Below are 21,545 nucleotides of genomic sequence, written 5' to 3'. Positions count from 1 at the left end.
TATTAGGGAAATATTATATACATAAAGCAAAATGTATATCGATTGTACCAAATGGTAGACTATTTTCCACTGATTTGAAGATTTTTTATGACTCTCTACAGAACAATCGGAAAGCTGTTAAGACATCTAAGCTGTTGAAAATTATACTTAATATAACGGAAACATGATTGATTTGTGATATAAGATACAGAATTTTGATTTAATTGTTTTATATATTCAAATGTCTTTGTATTCCCCTACTGTTGTTTCAATAAAACAAAAAGGACCGTTTCAAGGAATGAGGAATTGATTTGATAGTGAAAAATGTAAAACATAGGCCTATTAAAATAAAAAAGTTATTTTTAATTGTAATAATAATTCACAATACAACATTTTGATCAAATAAATGCAGCCTGCATGATGAACATAAGAGACACATTTCAAAAACATTTTAAAAAAAATCTTAATTATTAATATTCAAATGAGGAATTGGTCGGATGGTGATCTTAAAATGGCACAGTGAAAAACGATTTCCTAAAAGGCAAATAAAATATGATTCGTCTTCATTTATAAAATGTGAGAAGTTCACTCATTTTGTCTTATGTATCCTATCCGATGTAGGCTACACTGTAGACTTTAAATATAAATTTTCGTTACAAATATTAAAAATGAAATTCTATAGCATTCTTTTACATAGCCAAATTAATTTATAGCAAATTTATTCTCGATTGAAATTGTGGATTTGACCAAAAAAGCAAAGTCTCTCTCAGGTCGATCTGCGATGTAAATAAACGGACAGATCGGATGGATGATGTCACGCAATAATGAGTGAAATACAACACCGAGCAGAGCTGGAGATGCGCCGAACCGAGCAAGTCCAGACACATGCGGAGCGCAGAGCCAGGAGCGACTCTCTCTCTCTCTCTCTCCCTCCCCCTCTCTCTCTCTCTCTCTCTCTCTCTCAGTCCGGTTTAATACGGATCTTCTGATCTGCTCTCTCAATAAACTCACTGTATTCCATCGTCACGCTGGGTTCTCAGCAGCGCGCTTCATGTCTGAGCTCTGATCCGCACTGAAGTGAAGTTCTCCGTGCGCGCGTGCTCGCGGAGACGCGACTGACTCTGGACGGACTGTGATGTGGAAGCTGCTGATCAGGCTGGATCTGGTCTCATGAGCCGGTGGTGTCTTCTGCTGTGGAATTCTGTTTTCGCTTTGAAAACTGCTGCTTGGACAAATGCATACAAATGCATTTAGGAGCTCAACGGACAAGGAGTGGACAAGTTTCTCCCGCAACGACAACGTGAGTAACTTTAAGTCTCGAGGGCTTCAGGAGACCCGCTGTGCACATCGATCAGCAGGAGAGAACACGAAAATGCACGCGTGATACTTTGCGTGATTGAAATCGTGCACATTAGACATACTTTCCTAAATAAATGTGATGGAGTTTTCGTGCAAACCTTTCTATTTTTGACCACAATCTCAGTCTGTAACTACAAAAGATTGAGTTATGACATTATAGCCTTGATAATGATCACAAGTCAACTGGGATTTATATGTCAAATGATTGACATATTTCCATAATACATGTGTTGGAGTTTTGTGCAAACCTTATAAATTTAGTTTTAAACACAATCTCAGTTTAACTCCAACTTTACTGACAGACTTGATAATGATTGCAAATCTGCTGCTGTATTTTCCATATGTTGATCCGGGGTTAAATTCCTCCTGCTTTTGGAGCAAATTTGCACCAGATGAGGAGGCTTTGTGATTTACTGACTTATTTGTTTGCATTTATCAACTGAAACTGGCTTCCCGTTTCATAAAGAGTAGATTTGGCTGAAGTGACAGTGAAGTATATGAGTGGTTTTACTGTGCGCTGTTAGTTCACGTCTCCAAACAGACACACAACAGCAGCAACATTCCTCATGGAGATGAGCATTGACCTCTAACATCTGGACAGCCGTTCCTGACTCAATGAAATCCCAACAAATCCACACATGCACCTGACTGCGATCTTGCTTTTCATAAAACACAGATATTACCTCAAATATTAATGCTTTTGTAAAATGCTACTGCTAAAATGAGTTTCCACCTCCCCAAAAAAGATTGTTCTGCCATCATTTACTCACCCTCATGTTGTTCCAAACATGGATGACTTTCTTTCTTCTGTGGAAGTGTGTCGCAATGTTTTGGACCTCAATGTTTGTCTTTTAAGTTCCACAGAAGTAGCTTTTACGTGAACTTTGCCTTTCAGGAGGTGTTTCTTCCTGACCGGGTTGCTTGGAAAAATACATTATGGATATATTTAAAGGGCATGCATTTCTAATATATTTCATCAATGTCAGTCTGTTTTTGGAGATATTTGCATGCTATTTTCAGGATAATTGTTTATTCATGTCTAATCATGAATACCTGGAAAACTCTTGGAAATTCAATGGTCTAAAGAGAACCCTGATCTGATTTGACAACTGAAATTGACTTTCATGAGCTTGAGCCTAATGCAATCTGTTTGATTTGGTCATAATAAATACATTTTTATCATTACCGCAGTCACTTATTCATGCATAGTTTGCTTTTGTTAAATGAGTGTTGATGCACATGTCATTGGTCAAAACGTGTGCAAACCCTGACTTGACAGCTAAAAATGACTTTCATAAGCTTGAAACCAATACAGTCGGTTTGATTCGGTCATAATAAATACAATATTTGTCATTACCGTAGTTACTTATTAATGCATAGTTTGCGTTTTTTAAATGAGTGTCCAATCTGGAAACAATTCATTGAGCAAAAAGTGTGCAAACTGAGACTTGACAACTAAAAATTACTTTAATGAGCTTGAACAATTACCATTTTTGTCATTACCGCAGTCACTTATTCATGAATAGTTTGATTTTGTTAAATGAGTGTTGATGCATATGTTTAATGCATTCATTCATCCATCCTCCAACCTGGAACCAATTCATTGGTCAAAACGTGTGCAAACCCTGACTTGACAGCTAAAAATTATTTTTATAAGCTTGAAACCAATGCAGTCTGTTTGATTAGGTCATAAAAAGTACTATTTTTGTCATTACCGCAGTTTGCATTTGTTAAGTGAGTGTGCTTTTATGCATGTTTAATGCATTCATTCATCCTCCAATCTGCAACCAATTCATTGGTCAAAAAGGTGTGCAAACCCTGACTTGACAGCTAAAAATGGCTCTCATGAGCTTGAATCCAATGTAATTGGTTTGATTTGGTCATAAAAAATACAATTTTTGTCATTACCGCAGTCACTTATTCATGCATTATTTGTTTTTGTTAAATGAGTGTCCAATCTGGAACCAATTCATTGGGCAAAAAGTGTGCAAACTGTGACTTGACAACTAAAAATTACTTTAATGATCTTGAACAATTCGGTCATAATAAATACCATTTTTTGTCATTACCGCAGTCACTTATTCATGAATAGTTTGTTTTTGTTAAATGAGTGTTGATGCATATGTTTAATGCATTCATTCATCCTCCAATCTGGAACCAATTAATTTGTTAAAAAACGTGCAAACCCTGACTTGACAGCTAAAAATGACTTTCATAAGCTTGAAACCAATGCAATCAGTTTGATTCAGTCATAAAAAGTGATATTTTTGTCATTACCGCAGTTTGCATTTGTTAAGTGAGCGTGCTTTTATGCATGTTTGATGCATTCCTTCATCCTCCAACCTGGAACCAATTCATTGGTCAAAAAGGTGTGCAAACCCTGACTTGACAGCTAAAAATGACTGTCATAAGCTTGAAACCAATGCAGTCGGTTTGATTCGGTCATAATAAATACAATTTTTGTCATTACCGTAGTTACTTATTAATGCATAGTTTGCGTTTTTTGAGTGTTGATGCACATGTTTAATGCATTCATTCAGTGTTGTTGCACATCCTTCAACATGTAACCAATTCATTGGACAAAAAGTGTGCAAACTGTGGCTTGACAACTGAATATATATATATATATATACACTATAAATACCATTTTTGTCATTACCACAGTCACTTATTCTTGCATAATTTGCTTTTATTAAATGAGTGTTGATGCATATGTTTAATGCATTCATTCATCCTCCAATCTGGAACCAATTCATTTGTCAAAAAAATGTGCAAACCCTGATTTGACAACTAAAAATGACTCTCATGAGCTTGAATCCAATGTAATTGGTTTGATTCGGTCATAAAAAATACATTTTTTGTCATTACCGCAGTTGTTTATTCATGCATCATTTGCTTTTGTTAAATGAACGTTGATGCACGTTTAATGCATTCATTCATCCTCCAATCTGGAACCAGTTCATTGGTCAAAAAGGTGTGCAAACCCTGATTTGACAACTAAAAAATGACTCTCATGAGCTTGAATCAAACGTAATTTGTTTGATTCAGTCATAAAAATACCATTTCTGTCATTACCGCAGTCACTTATTCATGCATAGTTTGCTTTTGGTAAATGCATTCATTCGTCCTCCAATCTGGAACCAATTCATTTGTCATAAAGTGTGCAAACCCTGATGTAATAACTAAAAATGACTCTCATGAGCTTGAACCCAATGTAATTGGTTTGATTCGGTCATAGAAATACTATTTTTGTCATAACCACAGTCACTCTTTCATGCATAGTTTGCGTTTGTTAAATGAGTGTTGATGGACTTATTCATCCTCAAATCTGCAACAAATTCATTGGTCAAAAAGCATGCAAACCCTGACTTGACAACTAAAAATGACAGTTATGAGCTTGAATCCAGTATAATTGGTTTAAATCGGTCATAAAATATAAATTTTTTGTCATTACCGCAGTCACTTATTCATGCATAGTTTGCATTTGTTAAATGAGCGTCGATGCATATGTTTAATGCATTCATTCATTGCCGTTGCACATTCTCCAACCTGGAACCAGATCAAAACAATATTGAAGGAAAGAGTCAGTATTCAGACGTGTTCATGAGTTCATGCGTGTTATGCTAGCATTCACCATATCATTATATATACATACAGTAGAAGAGCTGTAGTTGTGAAAATAAACCCTAGCAGGGTGATCAGGACCCCGATATGAAGCAGAAGAGTTTTGTATCATGCTGATGGGATTTATTTTGTGATAATGGAAATGACTTTATTTGTTGGCTCTGAGTTTAAGTTTTCTATTACTGAACTAGAAATTGCAGATACTTCATTTCCACTCATTCTTGATCCAAGCTTGTGTAGACAGAGAGCAAGAGAGTTTGACGGCGTCTTTGGCTTTATTTGGTTTGCCTGTCGTTCTTCATCCTGCTAAAAAGACCGGCACAGACCAGCATGACCCGAACAGCTCTTTAGTAATGTAGTCACACTCTGGCTGCAGGTGTGAGAAACCGACGCCAACAGTGTCAGTGAGCAAACGATCATCTGCTCTGTATTCTGAGAACACGGCTCCAGCTCTGGCACGGACTGATACGAGCGGTGGGAATCTGCATTAGCCACACCCTCACAAGCTGATTGGCTGAGGCATTTTTGAGTGACTTCCTGGCTGTTTTGTAGAGTTGTAAAGCCTATGCTGTTGCTAAAATTGAAGATATATAGAAGTGCAAGTTAAAGCGTTACAATGGTCAATTTGGATAGATCATGATGTTCATGATTGTGAGGACCAATCTAAGGCGTCCTGTAAATTAACAGTCACCTCAAACTCTTGTTTAGATTCAGCCTCCTCCTCCGCTGCGTTTTCTTTTCTTTTCTTCGGCTGTGGAATGTCACACCATCCTCTCGAGCGGAGGCAGGTGACACCCTGCGTTTGCTGTACCGTCCTCTCGGAGAGAAAACTGTGGGAAAACAAATACGTGTGACCAACCAATCAATTAGGGCCCTGTGAAATCCGATTTATTTTCCTCCTTTTATTTTATCCCAAAACTCTGTGTTTTCCATTTTAATTTGTTGGGATTCCATTTTTAATGGTTTTATTAAATTTTAATAATCAACAGGGATGTCTAATCAATTAATTTCATAAAACTTAAATATTGTTACATTTTCTCATTCTGTTTTATTTATGCCAAATTAATAGTTGAGAAGGATGACTAATCAATTCATAAAACAATTTAATAATAATTCAATTTTAGAGACACTATGAAATGTTTTATTTTTTCAGAAATTCCGTGTTTTTGTTTTTCTGGATTCTATGTTTTTTTTTTATTCGATACAAATTTATTATCAAAAACGGTGGGAATGAAATGAATGCATACTACTTTAACAATTTAATAAAATAAAATCTAATTATATTTGAACAACACCTTTTATTTTTTGGCAAACAAAGTGCAAAGTTTACCGTCTAAATAAAAACTGAGATATTAATAATAATGTTTGAATAAACTGTTAATATTATTGTTGTTGTTACTTTGAGAAGCACATTTTATTATACAATAGGAATATATTTCCGTCATAATTTAAGCAGAATTAGAACTTTTAATTTGGCGGGTTGTAGTAAATTGCAGTTTATTAAAAGTCTAACAAAAATGACATTTTTAGGGCCTTATGAAATTTATTTATTTTCCCCCAAAATTCCATGTTTCCCATTATAATTTTATGGATTCCATTTGAATGATTTCATTACATGTAATTATTATTGTTAAAGCTTTGAGAAGAACATTCTACTGTACAACAGTAATATATATATATATATATTTTTTAATGGTTTTATTTTCATTTATAATGCATGAAAAAATACATATACACATAACATTACAACCTTCATTTTTCTTATACAAAAACAAAACTAAAAACTAAAAAAGCACAAAAGATGACATTACAATTAGTTTGCAGTAAGAGAAGGTAAATGTTCCAGAAAGGAGCCCCAGATTTTTTCAAAAGTCCTCGGAGATTTCCTAACATTGAAAAGAACAGTAATATATTTCTGTCATAATTTTTTCAAGTTAAACCAAACTTTTATTCATAATAAATACTGTGTGTGTTGCGGTGAAGAGCTGTGAGTTTGTGTGTGTATCTGCTGATAGTTTTCTGAACTTTTATTTTATAACAGGTAAAACTATACATGGCTACTCACTACCACTGTCAAATGATATTATATTATGATATGTTATATAGGCCTATAAAAAAACACCTAAACACAGGTAAAAACTATACACACCTTCACAAAGAAATGACTTATATATTCCCCTACCCATCTAATGAATATATTGCATTATAAATTACAGATTTGGCCCGCGAGCCGCCAGTTGAATAGCCCTGGTTTAAAATATAAGCAGTTTATGCCAGAGGTCACTGTTCTGTTGTCTTTATTGAATTAGAATTGCTTTACAAAGAGATTATTGTTAGGAAGATCTAGAATATTCATTTTCATTCATCTACTTTCTTCTTCCAGACATTCAATTCTTAGTCTTAATCTTATAATGTTAGTGTTTGTTGGATATATACTGTATATACTACATAAATGTAGGTTCCAGAAGGGGTTTTCACAGCAATGCCATAGAAGAACCATGTTTCGTTCCTCAAAGAACCTTCCAGTGATTCCTAAAAGACCTTATTTAAACACTTTGATAATCTTATGAAACTTTTTCCCACTATATGCCAGTAAAGAACCTTTATTTTCAAGAGTGTAAAGTGCCTCTGAAAAGCCACACTTTTATTTTATATAACAAAATGTAAAACCAAGTGACACTGATTTTAAAGAAACGCACCACTTTTCAAGCAGAATATTTGGTTGTGGAACACGTTGATAGTTATTTTCATGCACTACACCTGTGGTTTCTCTATAGACAAACATGTTTTAGCAAACTAACTGATCTTGCTCTCTCATGTCTTTAGCGCCACCTTGGGTTGAGCCGTCAAACTGTCAGATTCCAGTTGAGAATCTGGTGTTCCTGGTTTGATTTATACCTAGAAATACTGTAAATAAGTTCTCGGGTGAGAGTCACTCACACTTTCTGAAACGAAGCGCCGTTCCTTCTGCTGTGTTTGAGAGAGAATCCATTTCTGCGTTTTTGTGTTCAGCTCCTCTCGTTGACAGGATCATTACCGCCGACCGCTCTGAACGTTTATAACAGCACCAGTTGGGATCTCCATGTGGGTTTTATTTCTTATGTGAACTATGGGGAATAGATTGGATGGTTGTGGTTTGCTATTGGTTGATCTCATGTGAGTGACAGGTGGCCCCGCCCTCGTCATCGGAGAAGAGATGTCACTGCGAGAGGGAGGGGAAGATATTCTGATTCGAGATTACGAGGAACATGAATTTAAAACAATAATGATGTGCACCGATAAATCATTTATAATAATAAACACTGTAATATTCCAATAATAAGTCTCTGTTGTTGTTGTTTTTCAACAGGAGATTCCTCGTCCTCCTCCTGTCAATATGTGCGGCGGTGCTGTCTGCAGAAGAGCGCTCAAGAGCTCAAGGTATATGCTCACCTCTTCACCTTCACCTGAACTTTGACCTCTTAACCTCTGCATGGACTCAAAGTTCTGCCTTCAAAGCTGAAGTGTGTTATTTGGTTGTTAAAAGGCTTCTTTGCATCCCCGTTTAATATTCAGAGTAAATCGTTTGTAATATTTGTTGCACACTTTGCATTTATTTTGTTGGTATATGGGGAGATGAAGGAACTGTTTTATTATTATTATTCTCGCAGATTTATTATAATGAAAAAATCAACTTTCTTTTGATGAAACATCAACTTTCTTCTGATTTAAGAAACAGATAAAAGCCCAAAGCAACAGTCTTTCATAATTATCCAGTTTTGATTTAATGTTTATTGAAAACAGAAGGAGTCGATTGACCGTGTTTTGTTTGTTTTCCTTCCGATTGTATTTCTGTTTCTACGGAAACACTGATCTGCCAGTGTGCATATTTTACTGTTAATATGAAACTGAGACTGCGTGAACATCTATGTAGATTGGGAATAAACACACATGGAGAAAGAGTGATGGAGGAGGAAAGGAGCTGTGAGCAACCACAAACTCATAAAACATTTTACAGGCATTAAATAGCCATTTGTGTGTATATTTGATCTATAATATATGATTGTCTCTCTTGCTAGCAGATGCATTTCAATCAGTGTGAATTACTGAAGGCTTATATAAAAATAGTGTATGTTCCTATTGTGAATGAAGTTTACATTTACATTTATGCATTCATCCAAAGCGATTTACAATGGGTCATTGTGATGGAAAAAATATGAGATTGGAAGGAAGAAATATATTTCAATGCGTTCCTCCGAGAAACTTCGCTCGCACAAACCTTTGTGTTCCCCTTAAGAAACCTTGTGTTCACTCGCAAAAAACTTAGTTTCCCTGAGAAACTTTGCATTCGCTCGCACAAAACCTTTGTGTTAACTTGCAAAAACATTTGCTTTCCCCCAAAAAAGTTTGTGTTCCCCTGAGAATCTTTGCATTCGCTCGCACAAAAACTTTGCGTTAACTTGCAAAAACATTTGCATTCCCCGAGAAACTTTGTGTTCACTTGCAAAAAACTTTGTGTTCCCCTGAGAAACTTTGCGTTCGCTCGCACAAAAGACTTTGCGTTAACTCACAAAAACATTTGCATCCCCCACTAGAAACTTTGTGAAAAAACTGTTTCCCTGAGAAAGTTTGCATTCGCTCGCACAAAACCTTTGCGTTAACTTGCAAAAACATTTGCTTTCCCCCAAGAAACTTTGTGAAAAAACTGTTTCCCTGAGAAACTTTGCATTCGCTCGCACAAAACCTTTGCGTTAACTTGCAAAAACATTTGCTTTCCCCCAAGAAACTTTGTGAAAAAACTTTGTTTCCCTGAGAATCTTTGCATTCGCTCGCACAAAAAACTTTGCGTTAACTCACAAAAACATTTGCATTCCCCACTAGAAACTTTGTGAAAAAACTGTTTCCCTGAGAAAGTTTGCATTCGCTCGCACAAAACCTTTGCGTTAACTTGCAAAAATATTTGCTTTCCCCCAAGAAACTTTGTGAAAAAACTTTGTTTCCCTGAGAATCTTTGCATTCGCTCGCACAAAACCTTTGCGTTAACTTGCAAAAATATTTGCTTTCCCCCAAGAAACTTTGTGAAAAAACTTTGTTTCCCTGAGAATCTTTGCATTCGCTCGCACAAAACCTTTGCGTTAACTTGCAAAAATATTTGCTTTCCCCCAAGAAACTTTGTGAAAAAACTTTGTTTCCCTGAGAATCTTTGCATTCGCTCGCACAAAACCTTTGCGTTAACTTGCAAAAATATTTGCTTTCTCCCAAGAAACTTTGTGAAAAAACTTTGTTTCCCTGAGAAAGTTTGCATTCGCTCGCACAAAACCTTTGCGTTAACTTGCAAAAACATTTGCTTTCCCCCAAGAAACTTTGTGAAAAAACTTTGTTTCCCTGAGAATCTTTGCATTCGCTCGCACAAAAAACTTTGCGTTAACTCACAAAAACATTTGCATTCCCCACTAGAAACTTTGTGAAAAAACTGTTTCCCTGAGAAAGTTTGCATTCGCTTGCACAAAACCTTTGCGTTAACTTGCAAAAATATTTGCTTTCCCCAAAGAAACTTTGTGAAAAAACTTTGTTTCCCTGAGAATCTTTGCATTCGCTCGCACAAAACCTTTGCGTTAACTTGCAAAAATATTTGCTTTCCCCCAAGAAACTTTGTGAAAAAACTTTGTTTCCCTGAGAATCTTTGCATTCGCTCGCACAAAACCTTTGCGTTAACTTGCAAAAATATTTGCTTTCCCCAAGAAACTTTGTGAAAAAACTTTGTTTCCCTGAGAATCTTTGCATTCGCTCGCACAAAACCTTTGCGTTAACTTGCAAAAATATTTGCTTTCCCCCAAGAAACTTTGTGAAAAAACTTTGTTTCCCTGAGAATCTTTGCATTCGCTCGCACAAAAAACTTTGCGTTAACTCACAAAAGCATTTGCATTCCCCGAGAAACTTTGCGTTTGCTTGCAAAAACGTTTGCGTTTCCCTGAGAATCTTTGCATTCGCTCGCACAAAATACTTTGCGTTAACTTAAAAACATTTGCATTCCCCAATAGAAATTTTGTGTTCACTCGCAAAAAAACGTTTTCTGAGAATCTTTGCGTTCGCTCGCACAAAAACTTTGCGTTAACTCACAAAAGCATTTGCATTCCCAGAGAAACTTTGCGTTTGCTTGCAAAAACGTTTGCGTTTCCCTGAGAATCTTTGCATTCGCTCGCACAAAATACTTTGCGTTAACTTAAAAAACATTTGCATTCCCCAATAAAAACTGTGTTCACGTGCAAAAAACTTTGTGTTCCCCTGAGAAACTTTGCGTTCCCTCACACAAAAGACTTTGCGTTAACTCACAAAAACATTTGCATTCCCTGAGAAACTTTGCATTAGCTTGCAAAAACATATGCATTGTTTTTGCCAAACTTTGTGTTCACTTGCAAAAAACTTTGTTTCCCTGAGAATCTTTGCATTCGCTCGCACAAAAACTTTGCGTTAACTCACAAAAACATTTGCATTCCCCGAGAAACTTTGCGTTCGCTTGCAAAAACGTTTGCATTTCCCTGAGAATCTTTGCATTCACTCGCACAAAAACTTTGCGTTAACTTAAAAAGCATTTGCATTCCCCAATAAAAACTTTGTGTTCACGTGCAAAAAACTTTGTGTTCCCCTGAGAAACTTTGCGTTCGCTCGCACAAAAGACTTTGCTTTAACTCACAAAAGCATTTGCATTCCCCAATAAAAACTTTGTGTTCACGTGCAAAAAACTTTGTGTTCCCCTGAGAAACTTTGCGTTCGCTCGCACAAAAGACTTTGCTTTAACTCACAAAAGCATTTGCATTCCCAGAGAAACTTTGCGTTAGCTTGCAAAAACATATGCATTGTTTTTGCCAAACTTGGTGTTCACTCGCAAAAAAACGTTGTTTCCCTGAGAATCTTTGCATTCGCTCGCACAAAAACTTTGCGTTAGCTCGCAAAAACATTTGCATTCCCCAAATGATGTTTTATTAACAAAATTCGGGAGGAGCAACGTTCAAATAATCTGACTAATCATCACGTCATCTCGGCCAGCTGTCAGCAATCAGTAATCAACATATCTACCCAATCAGCACGAGTGAAAGCATATATATAAGACATGGTCGACTCACCTATATTCCTCGACAGTTTGACAGCATCCCTCCACCACCCCGTCTCCTCACACTGGTTACTTTCCAGAATAGTAACCAGAAGGGGGGGAGTACAATGGGTTCGGGCCAAAATACCGAGCTCGGAGCCCTCTCCTCGGACAGCACGCCAAATACGCATACTACGCATACTATTTACTATCTGATTATTTGTAAGTGTGAACTCGTGAATAGAAATTTTGTGTTCACTCGCAAAAAAACGTTTTCTGAGAATCTTTGCGTTCGCTCGCACAAAAACTTTGCGTTAACTCACAAAAGCATTTGCATTCCCAGAGAAACTTTGCGTTTGCTTGCAAAAACGTTTGCGTTTCCCTGAGAATCTTTGCATTCGCTCGCACAAAAGACTTTGCGTTAACTTAAAAAACATTTGCATTCCCCAATAGAAACTTTGTGTTCACGTGCAAAAAACGTTGTGTTCCCCTGAGAAACTTTGCGTTCGCTCGCACAAAATACTTTGCGTTAACTCACAAAAACATTTGCATTCCCCGAGAAACTTTGCGTTAGCTCGCAAAAACGTTTGCATTCCCCAATAGAAATTTTGTGTTCACTCGCAAAAAACGTTTTCCTGAGAATCTTTGCGTTCGCTTGCACAAAAACTTTGCGTTAACTTGCAAAAACATTTGCTTTCCCCCAAGAAACTTTGCATTCGCTGGAAAAAACGTTTACGTTCCCCCAAAGAACTTTGTTTGCTTCCAAAAACACTTGCGTTCCCCTGAGAACTGTGTATGTGTGTGAGATTTTACTGTACAGTGAAAGGAAGAAGTTCAAAGATATATTTCATACTGTTATAAATATAATGATATAAATATAATAATGCAAATATATTGTTAACATTTATTACTAACTATAATTCATCAGTCTTACATTATATGAGTTTAGAAGTGTGTGTGAAATTTTACTGTAGAGCGAAGGGAGGAAGTTCAGGAAGAAATTCGGAAGCCAAAATCAAAGGAAGGACAGTCGGAAGCAGGAAAGGAAGTTCAAAAGGCACGAAAATGTGAATGTTCAAATGGAAAGAATCAGTGTAAGTAGATCTGTTGGTTGTGAACGTACTGCTCTTTCTTCATTGAATTGGTCGGCGTGTCTGTTCTTGCGCTCTGAGCGACTCTCTGTCTCTCCGTTTTCATTCGCTCTAGTCTTAATCGGTCATTTCCAGATATCCGCAGGGCTCGTCTCTCCTGCTGCTGACTGTACAGATGAGTTACAGTATGACTGCAGAAGAGGTAAAGGATGAAGATATAAATGTCTGGTTCAGGCTTGTTTAGATGGACTAGCAGGTCAACCAGGTTAGGCTGCTGTGAGCTGCTTTTCTCCTGCAGGAAACCTGATCTGAGCCAGCAGGAGTATTTTTGGCATTTGCTTTTATTTGTGTGAGATGGCGAAGATAAAATAAGAAAGATATTGAGGGCAACACAGGGAGAAATAATTCTGACTAGGTGATAAATAGCAAATGTAATATATTCTGATGGCAATCTAAATATATATACAGTAATTGTGAATATCTTGATTTATTGAATATGCTTTTTTATTAGGCCATTAGGTTTCCCAGAGAAAGGTATGCCAATATACTAATTTCACACTCAGTTCTTGACTTGACTCGTCAGCTTGTTCAGACAGAGACGTTTTAATAGCGTAAATATAAAATATGACATTACAATTGCCAAGTTCAGTTCATGAATCACTTTAAACGGTCTGATTCATTGCAATTATTCAGACAATCTTTTGTATGTTTATACTGTTTAATGATATAAATATAATTTAAATATATTGTTTTAATACATATTATGTTATATATATATATATATAGTTTGGTGTAGATATGATTTTTTTTTAATGTTTTTAAAGTCTCTTCTGCTCACCAAGGATACATTTCTTTAATAAAAATACAGAAAAAACAGTAATATTGTGAAATATTTTTACAATGTAAATCAGCTGTTTTCTATGTGAATATATAGTAAAGTGTAATTTATTCCTGTGATCAAAGCTGAATTTTCAGCATCATTACTCCAGTCTTCAGTGTCACATGATCCTTCAGAAATCATTCTAATATGATGATTTGATGCTCAAGAAACATTTATGATTATTATCAATGTTGAAAACAGTTGTGCTGCTTTTATTTTTCAGGATTCTTTGATCAATAGAAAGTTCAGAAGAAGATTACAATTTTATTTGTAACATTATATCTTCACTGTCACTTTTGTTCACTTTAATGATAGTATAGTCTTACAGCACACACACACACTGGTGTAGTTTACACAGCATTTGATCTTTATCTGAAATCATCACTAAAACAAAGATGGTATAAAGATCAAACGCTTGCTGAGATACAAGTCTGGCTGCTGTTCAAGATGACATTAGGAAGAAAAGACACATGCTGCTAAAAATAACCGAAACACCTTCAAACAATAGAGGACAGCCTGCAGTAAAGATGTTACACAAGCACACATGAATTATGATTGCACAACATCCTTGAAGCCTTGAAGTATATCATTAGAAAACTGCTTTACTATCATTACACGGCATGCTTAGAGAAGATTATGTTGTTTGGAATTGCGTAATGTCTACTCAGGTTTGATTCCCAGGGAATGCATGAACTAATAAAATATATGCATGTAGTTTATACTACAGGGCTGTTGAATGCTTGATTCTGATTGGTTGATGAATGCTCTAAGGTGTGCAATTATTTTTCAGTAATCGCACATCTAAAGTAGTTCCAGGCAGGCTTTAGTTATCACTTCACCATATGATTTCAAAAGAAAAGGGACCAAAACCCACAAACACTGACCAGGCAAATAAATATAACAAACAATAGGATAAAAATGACAAACTGTTGTTGGCGACGATAGCCTAGTGGGTAGCACCGGCATATAGCGCCGTTGCACTTTGTGTGACCCGAGGTTGAGTCCCGGCTTTGCTTCCTGTCTACATACTGTCCTATCACAATAAAGGCAAAAAAATGACAAACTATTTTCATATTTTCCCTACCAAATTATCTTTATTATCATGCTTTCATGACATTTCTCCTAGTCATTTCTCTTAGTCGTCTTCTTTTGTTTCATTTCAGGTGAAAAGTGTCTGCTTAGTCTGATCATTTAGTCAAGTAAACAGGAGACAGGTTACAATTTTAAGTCTACAATTTTAAGTAGTGGCCAAAAGTGATGTCCGGCCTAGAAAAATAAACATCTTTACCCTTTGTTCAAAATGTGTTAAAGTTTTGTGCTTGGAGTCAATTGTTTTATTTGTGATAACGCAATGAAACGTGCCAAATTGTGCAACATAATGTTTGGCCATACAAAGAAACAGAAACAAGAGATTTTAATATCTGATTATGCTGTAGTCTGTGTATCATTTTTTGATGGTTTACTCAAATTTGTAGGGTCATTAAAAACAAATATTCCCTACGGACATCACTTTTGGCCATTACTATAGTAATATTTTTATTTATCCGCAGCTTGATGGATTTATCTGCATCTCTTCATGTTTGTTCATCACGCCGGCACTCTAAAAATAAGTTATTGGCTGTTCAGTGATCAATTTGAACCACCAAAGAGGTGAAAGTTCACAGGGTCGCCCATGTGCAACCAGTCAGAAACATGGCTGGCTGAGCTTTGAAGTCCAATTCTCTCTTTTTTTCATGGTTAAGATCACGTCTGTTTTTAAAACCATGGTGAATCAGTCCACAAAAAGTTTCGAGGCACTGTAACTTGTAACACAAAGAACAGAAAGAGAGAGCGGGAACAACAGTGACTTTGTGTCTCTGCTCTTGTTGCCTTTTGCTTGTCATCTGCTTGAGTGTAGGCTGGAGAAATTTGTTTAAACTAAAACAAAGTCTGTATTAGTAATGAAAGTGCCTGTTTACCATAACAGTTTCTCTCCATGGTCATTCTCAAACCGTGTAAAAGCTTGCCTGTGTTTACTGACAGGAGCACAGACGTTCCTGCTCACTTGATCTCAAAAACAGACTTGCTGTAGCTCTTCAAGGATGTGCTCGGCTGGCCTCAGGCGAAATAACTTTACGATGTATTTAAAGGTGAAGTGTGTGATTTTTTTCGATGTTAAAATTCTTCTGCCCTAGCTTAATGTGCTGAGACAGCAAGTGAGCCATTTGTAGGTTGATTCTCCTGAAAAGTGTCAAACTGAGACGCTATTAAACATTGTTCGCTTTGCATGACACGGCAGCATTGACTGCATCAATGGGTTTTAGTGCAGGACTATCTGTTGGTCTTGACTGTTTTGCAATTCTGTTTAGAGACTCTAGTGGTGCAGAAATGGCAAACTTCACATTTAAGTTCAAGCTGAGTTTAGTCAAGTTGACTTCCACCCAGAGTCAGTACCTTTTAAGTTGGGTGCAAATGGGAAAGTTGGGTTAGGAGCATTTAGTTCATTAAACTGGGATACAAGAAAGTTTTAAAATGATGTGTGATACCTTCAAACCAGGACTCTTCAACTCAGGCTTTAGTTCCAACCCTAACCTAACACCTCGGAACAAACTTATCACAGTGTTTACTTGCGAATTAGAGAGAGGTGTGTTTAATTAGGGTTGGAACTGAAGTCTGCTGGACACTGTCCATCTAGGAACTCTTGTCTAAACTAAACAGAAATGATAAGGAATTAGTTCTTCAAAAAAACATCCTTTCTCCTCTCCCTGTCCACTCAGATGCGCACAGACTAATAACACATGACAGAAAAAAGAGAGAATGGTCTACACAGAAAGAGAAAGGGAGAAAAGAGATGTGTGGTTTGAGACCCGACCTTCCCCTCGTTCTCTCTCTTCATCTGGACCACAGATGCTAGGACTATGCAAGGGCTCATGGGTAATTTGTGATATCATGGATGTCAAAGCGTATATTCATACCATTTGTGTGGTTTGTATTATAGAGGCCCTCAAAGTCAGAAATTGTTTTATGGTGACTGTCAACCAAATTAATTCATTTAAATTTACCTTGGCATAGTTGAATAATAAGAGTTCTGAACATGGAAATGACATACAGTGAGCCTCAAACACCATTGTTTCCTCCTTCATATGTAAATCTCGTGCGTGAAAAACACCACGGAAAACAGGCGAATCTCAACATAACACCATCTGTGACGCAACAATTGGGATCATTACTATGTACGCCCCCAATATTTGCATATGCCAGCCCATGTTCAAGCATTACACAAGGGCAGCCAGTATTAACGTCTGGATCTGTGCACAGCTGAATCATCAGACGTTCTGCAGGTATTGTGAAGCATGCAAGCAATGACAATAGCGAAAATGGCAGATGGATTGATAATAACTTCATGATACGTGATATTTGTAAATTGTCTTTCTAAATGTTTCGTTAGCATGTTGCTAATGTACTGTTAAATCTGGTTAAAGTTACCATCGTTTATTACTGTATTCACAGAGACCAGAGCCATGTTGTTATTTTCATTTTAACTTGAAAACACTTGTAGTCTGTAAACGCATCTGCGTTTTTTATAAATCTTTCCAGCAGTGTAGCTTTAGCCACGCAGCATTATCAAACTCATTCAGAATCAAATGTAGGCATCCACAATATGCCATACTTACGTGATCTGATATGCTGCATCACGAAGATCCATTTTGAGAGTTATTGTGAACTTCGGTATTGTTTATGCAATGTTTAATGCAGTCTTGAGCTTTGGGGGCAGGGAGCATGAGCATTTAAAGGTGTACACACACCAAATCAGAGCATTTTTAATCCCACCCCAAAATAGGCAGTTAAAACATGGAATAATAAAAAATATATGGGGTGTTTTGAGCTGAAACTTCACAGACACATTACGGGGACACCAGAGATTTATATTACATCTTGTGAAATAGTGTTCTAGGGCACCTTTAAATCGTTGGTCTAGAGGGTATTGCATGGAGTAGTTGCTAATCCTTTAGGTTAGGGTTGTCAAAAAATGTAAAAAATGTGAGTATGTGAACACAATGGCCAATCAGAGGTGTTTAAGAATCAGCTCAACAGCCCTGAAATGCTGGTATCGTCACATTTTTTGCATTTCAGTACCTACTTGGCACCGAAGACGGTACTTTTGACAAACCTACTTTAGGTTAGAGCAGTGGTTCCCAAACTGGGGTACGCGCACCCCTGGGGGTACGTAAGGTGACAAAAGGGGGTATGTGAACAAAATGCTGAGTAGTTCATTTAATTCTACCTTAAAGTAATATTAAAATCGAGCATGTATTTCTAACTGCCAAAAAGTCGTAAATCCAGTACATTTAATCAAATTACCTCATCATTTGCAGTCAAAAATGACTGTATCCACACAAGCAGCATGCATATGATAGATCGCGTGCCGAATCTGCTGCCTTTAATCGCGCTAAATTACTGTCGTTCTCTACAATGCACCTTTGTATAAGTGGGGATTTAGCACTTACTTGCATGAAGAACAAATATAGACACAGATAATGGATTAATTTCGATTTAAGAGTCAAACTTTCTCCGATACAAAAACAGACCTTGTGTGAGTTCTTGTATTTAATGATGATAATGAGCAAGAATGCAATTGTTCCCAAATATTCACATGCAAATGTGACATTATTATACAACAGGTCAAAAAACAAAACATACATTTTAAACTGTCAGTATTTACTCTATTTTGCAATTAAATAATAGTTCTAACGAAAACCACAGCAGAACTACAACACACGACATGTTTCGCGAACAATTCTGCGGCTTTGAACGAATCGTGAGTCAATGATTCAATGACTCATTCACAGCCACTTGCTTCGTTACTGAATGAATGACTCGATGACTCACTAATAAAAACAGTGGCTCGCTGCCACCTACTGGTGGTTTTAGTTTAATATTTAAACGTTTTTCTTAGTTTTACCATCATTGCATATTTCTCTATTGAACATTTTTTTATTTAAAACATTATCTATTTTATAAAGTTATTCATAAAGGTAAAAATATGCACTGGGAAATCAATTTAGGGGCAAATATTGTCCCTTAATGGTAAAGGTGTGACTGCAGTCGAAGTGGAAGAGAGGGGGTACGCAGAAGGATGGTGATCCCCACGCTAAAAAGTTTGGGAACCACTGGTTTAGAGGTTTGAACTAACTTGGGACACACTCTATCATCATGTTAAAACCACCCTAAACACCTTGGCAAAACCAACCAACCTAGCCAAACCCTGTGTACCTTATTGCTTACAATTATCTCTCTCTTTCTCTCAAGGTGTAGACCTTATTCATCAGCTGGGCCTTTCCGGTCACAGAGATGTACACTCTTCCGGGACAGCTTACCTCACCTCCCTTGCTTCATCCCTCTCCATCCTACCCCCTGGTGTTGGGGCTATCCTCGGACAGGATGCCCTCATTGAGGTCCCATCGTTGGGCCTGCTCCCCGCAGGCGTGGAGGAGGAGTTTTCCATCATAGTGAGTTTAAGCTCCTGGCGAGCGAACAATGCCTTTCTTTTTAGTATGCGTGACGGCAGGGACCGACTGCAGTTTGGCTTGCAGCTCCTGCCCGGCAGAGTAGTGGTTTACACGGGCGAGAAAGCGTCTGTCTACTTCAAGTACGATGTGCAAGATGGACAGTGGCACTCCTTCTCTGTGGGGGTTCGGCCACGCTCCGTATCACTCTATGCACGCTGCGGAGTCGTGCAGTACAGCGAGGAAACACTGACACGTCCGCAGACGTTGGGTTCCGAAGGCCGCCTCTCCGTGGGCAGGATGGACTCCAGGGCAGTGCAGTTTGAAGGAGCGTTGTGCCAGCTGGATATCTACCCCTCGGCCCAAGCAGCGGCAAACTACTGCGACTATGTTAAAAAACAGTGCAGACTGTCTGACACCTTCCGATCTCTGTCAGGGAGCACGGAGTCTCACTTCCGATCAGTTTCACCTTCCCCAAAGTTCCACCGCAGCTCTTCCGAATCACATACTCTAGGATTTATCCCAACTCTTGCTGATCACTCCACTACGGCCACCAACTCTATTCCCACAGAACTTTATGACCAGCTTTCAACCACAAGCGCTCCGATATTTAGTTCCAGCACACCTAGGCTAATGAAAACATCTCCAGGACCCATCAGTAAGGAGCAATCCCTGGCCTTTACTCCGGAGACTACCACCAGCAACCCAGACATGAACCTTGATGGTGAAAATGACACAGAGAATAAGCCACTCCTTAAGAGGCCAAGAGCAACACGGGCCACCCCGGACTTGATCACCATCGTCAAGCAGAGCCGTTTGAAAGAGGCCCTGAGGAATGACGGAGGATCCACCCAATCCAACAAGGAGCTTCTGCAGACCAAGCTTAAAGTGAACGGCACCGTCCTTTACCGTGAAGAGAGCAGCTATAACCTAGTGGACCGATCCGAGGAGCAGGTCCAGGAGGGGACGCCCGATGTAGGATACTCGGAGGGTTATGGATATGACTATGGTTTCGAAGAAGATGAATATTTCTTTGACTATGATGGATCTGTTGGTCCTAAAGGAGAACCAGGCCCTCCAGTAAGTACTCTCTGTTTATCTTTCTCATGTTTTTGAATGACTTCCATAATCTTTATGTGCAGAATCAAGTCGCTGCAAGCCAGAGCAAAGCTCTACTTGAGAATTTATCCAAATTACAATGCATAAGAGTTTCGAGCTAATTTATGGGTTTTTCTTGGGTAAAATGAAAAGCTCTTTGAGAGAGCATGCACTTGGCTGTGTTTCTGAGAGTCATATTTGATTAGGAGTTTACTGGGCAAGAGAACAAGTAAGTTATTTGTCAGTGACAGGTAGTGATTTAGAAGTGAGATGATTGTTTTTGTCCTCCCGGACTTACAGGTGGTTATAATAGCATGTTTCAAGTTGCCGCCAGTTGCCCATGCTGTAATTTGACTGATGTGCTAATTTGCACCTCCATTTGTAAGGGCTTTGCATCACCTAGCAACAAGATAACCAGGTGATGTCAAAACACTCTTCATGTTCAGGAAAGGTTCATGTAATTCTGCTTTCAAAGTCATGTTGGAATAATCATGTTTACGAGATGAGTGCACACGAATGCCACCACAATGTTGTTATTAGTAGTGGGGAAACTCTGGGTTATCTTTCCGAGCCGGAGGCGTATCCTTCATAGATATCAAGTTAAGCTGTAATGGTGAGTGTTGATGGTACAATTAGTTTGTGCACTGTTGATGAACAGTGTTAAAGCTAGCTTGAAAATGCCCATTTCTGAAATTTGGTGAACCTACATTTCCCATCATTCTTTTTGTCAGCATGCAAATTATGATTGCATAATTCGATTGCATCACCCAACAATGCTATTTTGGCACAAGTGTAACACTTCCTGTCTTTGTTAGGTAGGGAAAAGGGAAAACAACTGATATTTTCCATAGTGTCAATTGTATCACTTCCCAGGAGGTCTTTAAGGCAACATAATATTGAGATAGTAGCAAATACGTCAAAAAAAAGAGATCAACACTAGCTTAGCTCTTGGTCTACAT

The 21,545-nt window shown here is 37.7% G+C and overlaps 1 protein-coding gene across 1 annotated transcript in view; it reads left to right on the top strand.

The window, feature by feature from the left end:
- The first annotated feature begins 752 nt into the window (after positions 1–752).
- Positions 753–21,545, top strand: part of LOC125259634 (collagen alpha-1(XXIV) chain-like) — a 105,488-nt gene continuing 84,695 nt past the window's right edge. Inside the window, exons 1-3 of the mRNA XM_048177426.1 lie at positions 753–1,279; positions 8,312–8,382; positions 19,292–20,568. Coding sequence (XP_048033383.1) covers positions 1,224–1,279; positions 8,312–8,382; positions 19,292–20,568 — 1,404 coding nt within the window. The 5' untranslated portion in view covers positions 753–1,223. The remainder of the gene's footprint in view (positions 1,280–8,311; positions 8,383–19,291; positions 20,569–21,545) is intronic.

Source organism: Megalobrama amblycephala, linkage group LG24 (assembly GCF_018812025.1).
Source record: "Megalobrama amblycephala isolate DHTTF-2021 linkage group LG24, ASM1881202v1, whole genome shotgun sequence".
In the NCBI taxonomy this organism is placed as follows: domain Eukaryota; kingdom Metazoa; phylum Chordata; class Actinopteri; order Cypriniformes; family Xenocyprididae; genus Megalobrama; species Megalobrama amblycephala.
The sequence above is the reverse complement of the archived record's forward strand: the minus strand, read 5'-3'. Positions and strand labels throughout refer to the sequence as shown.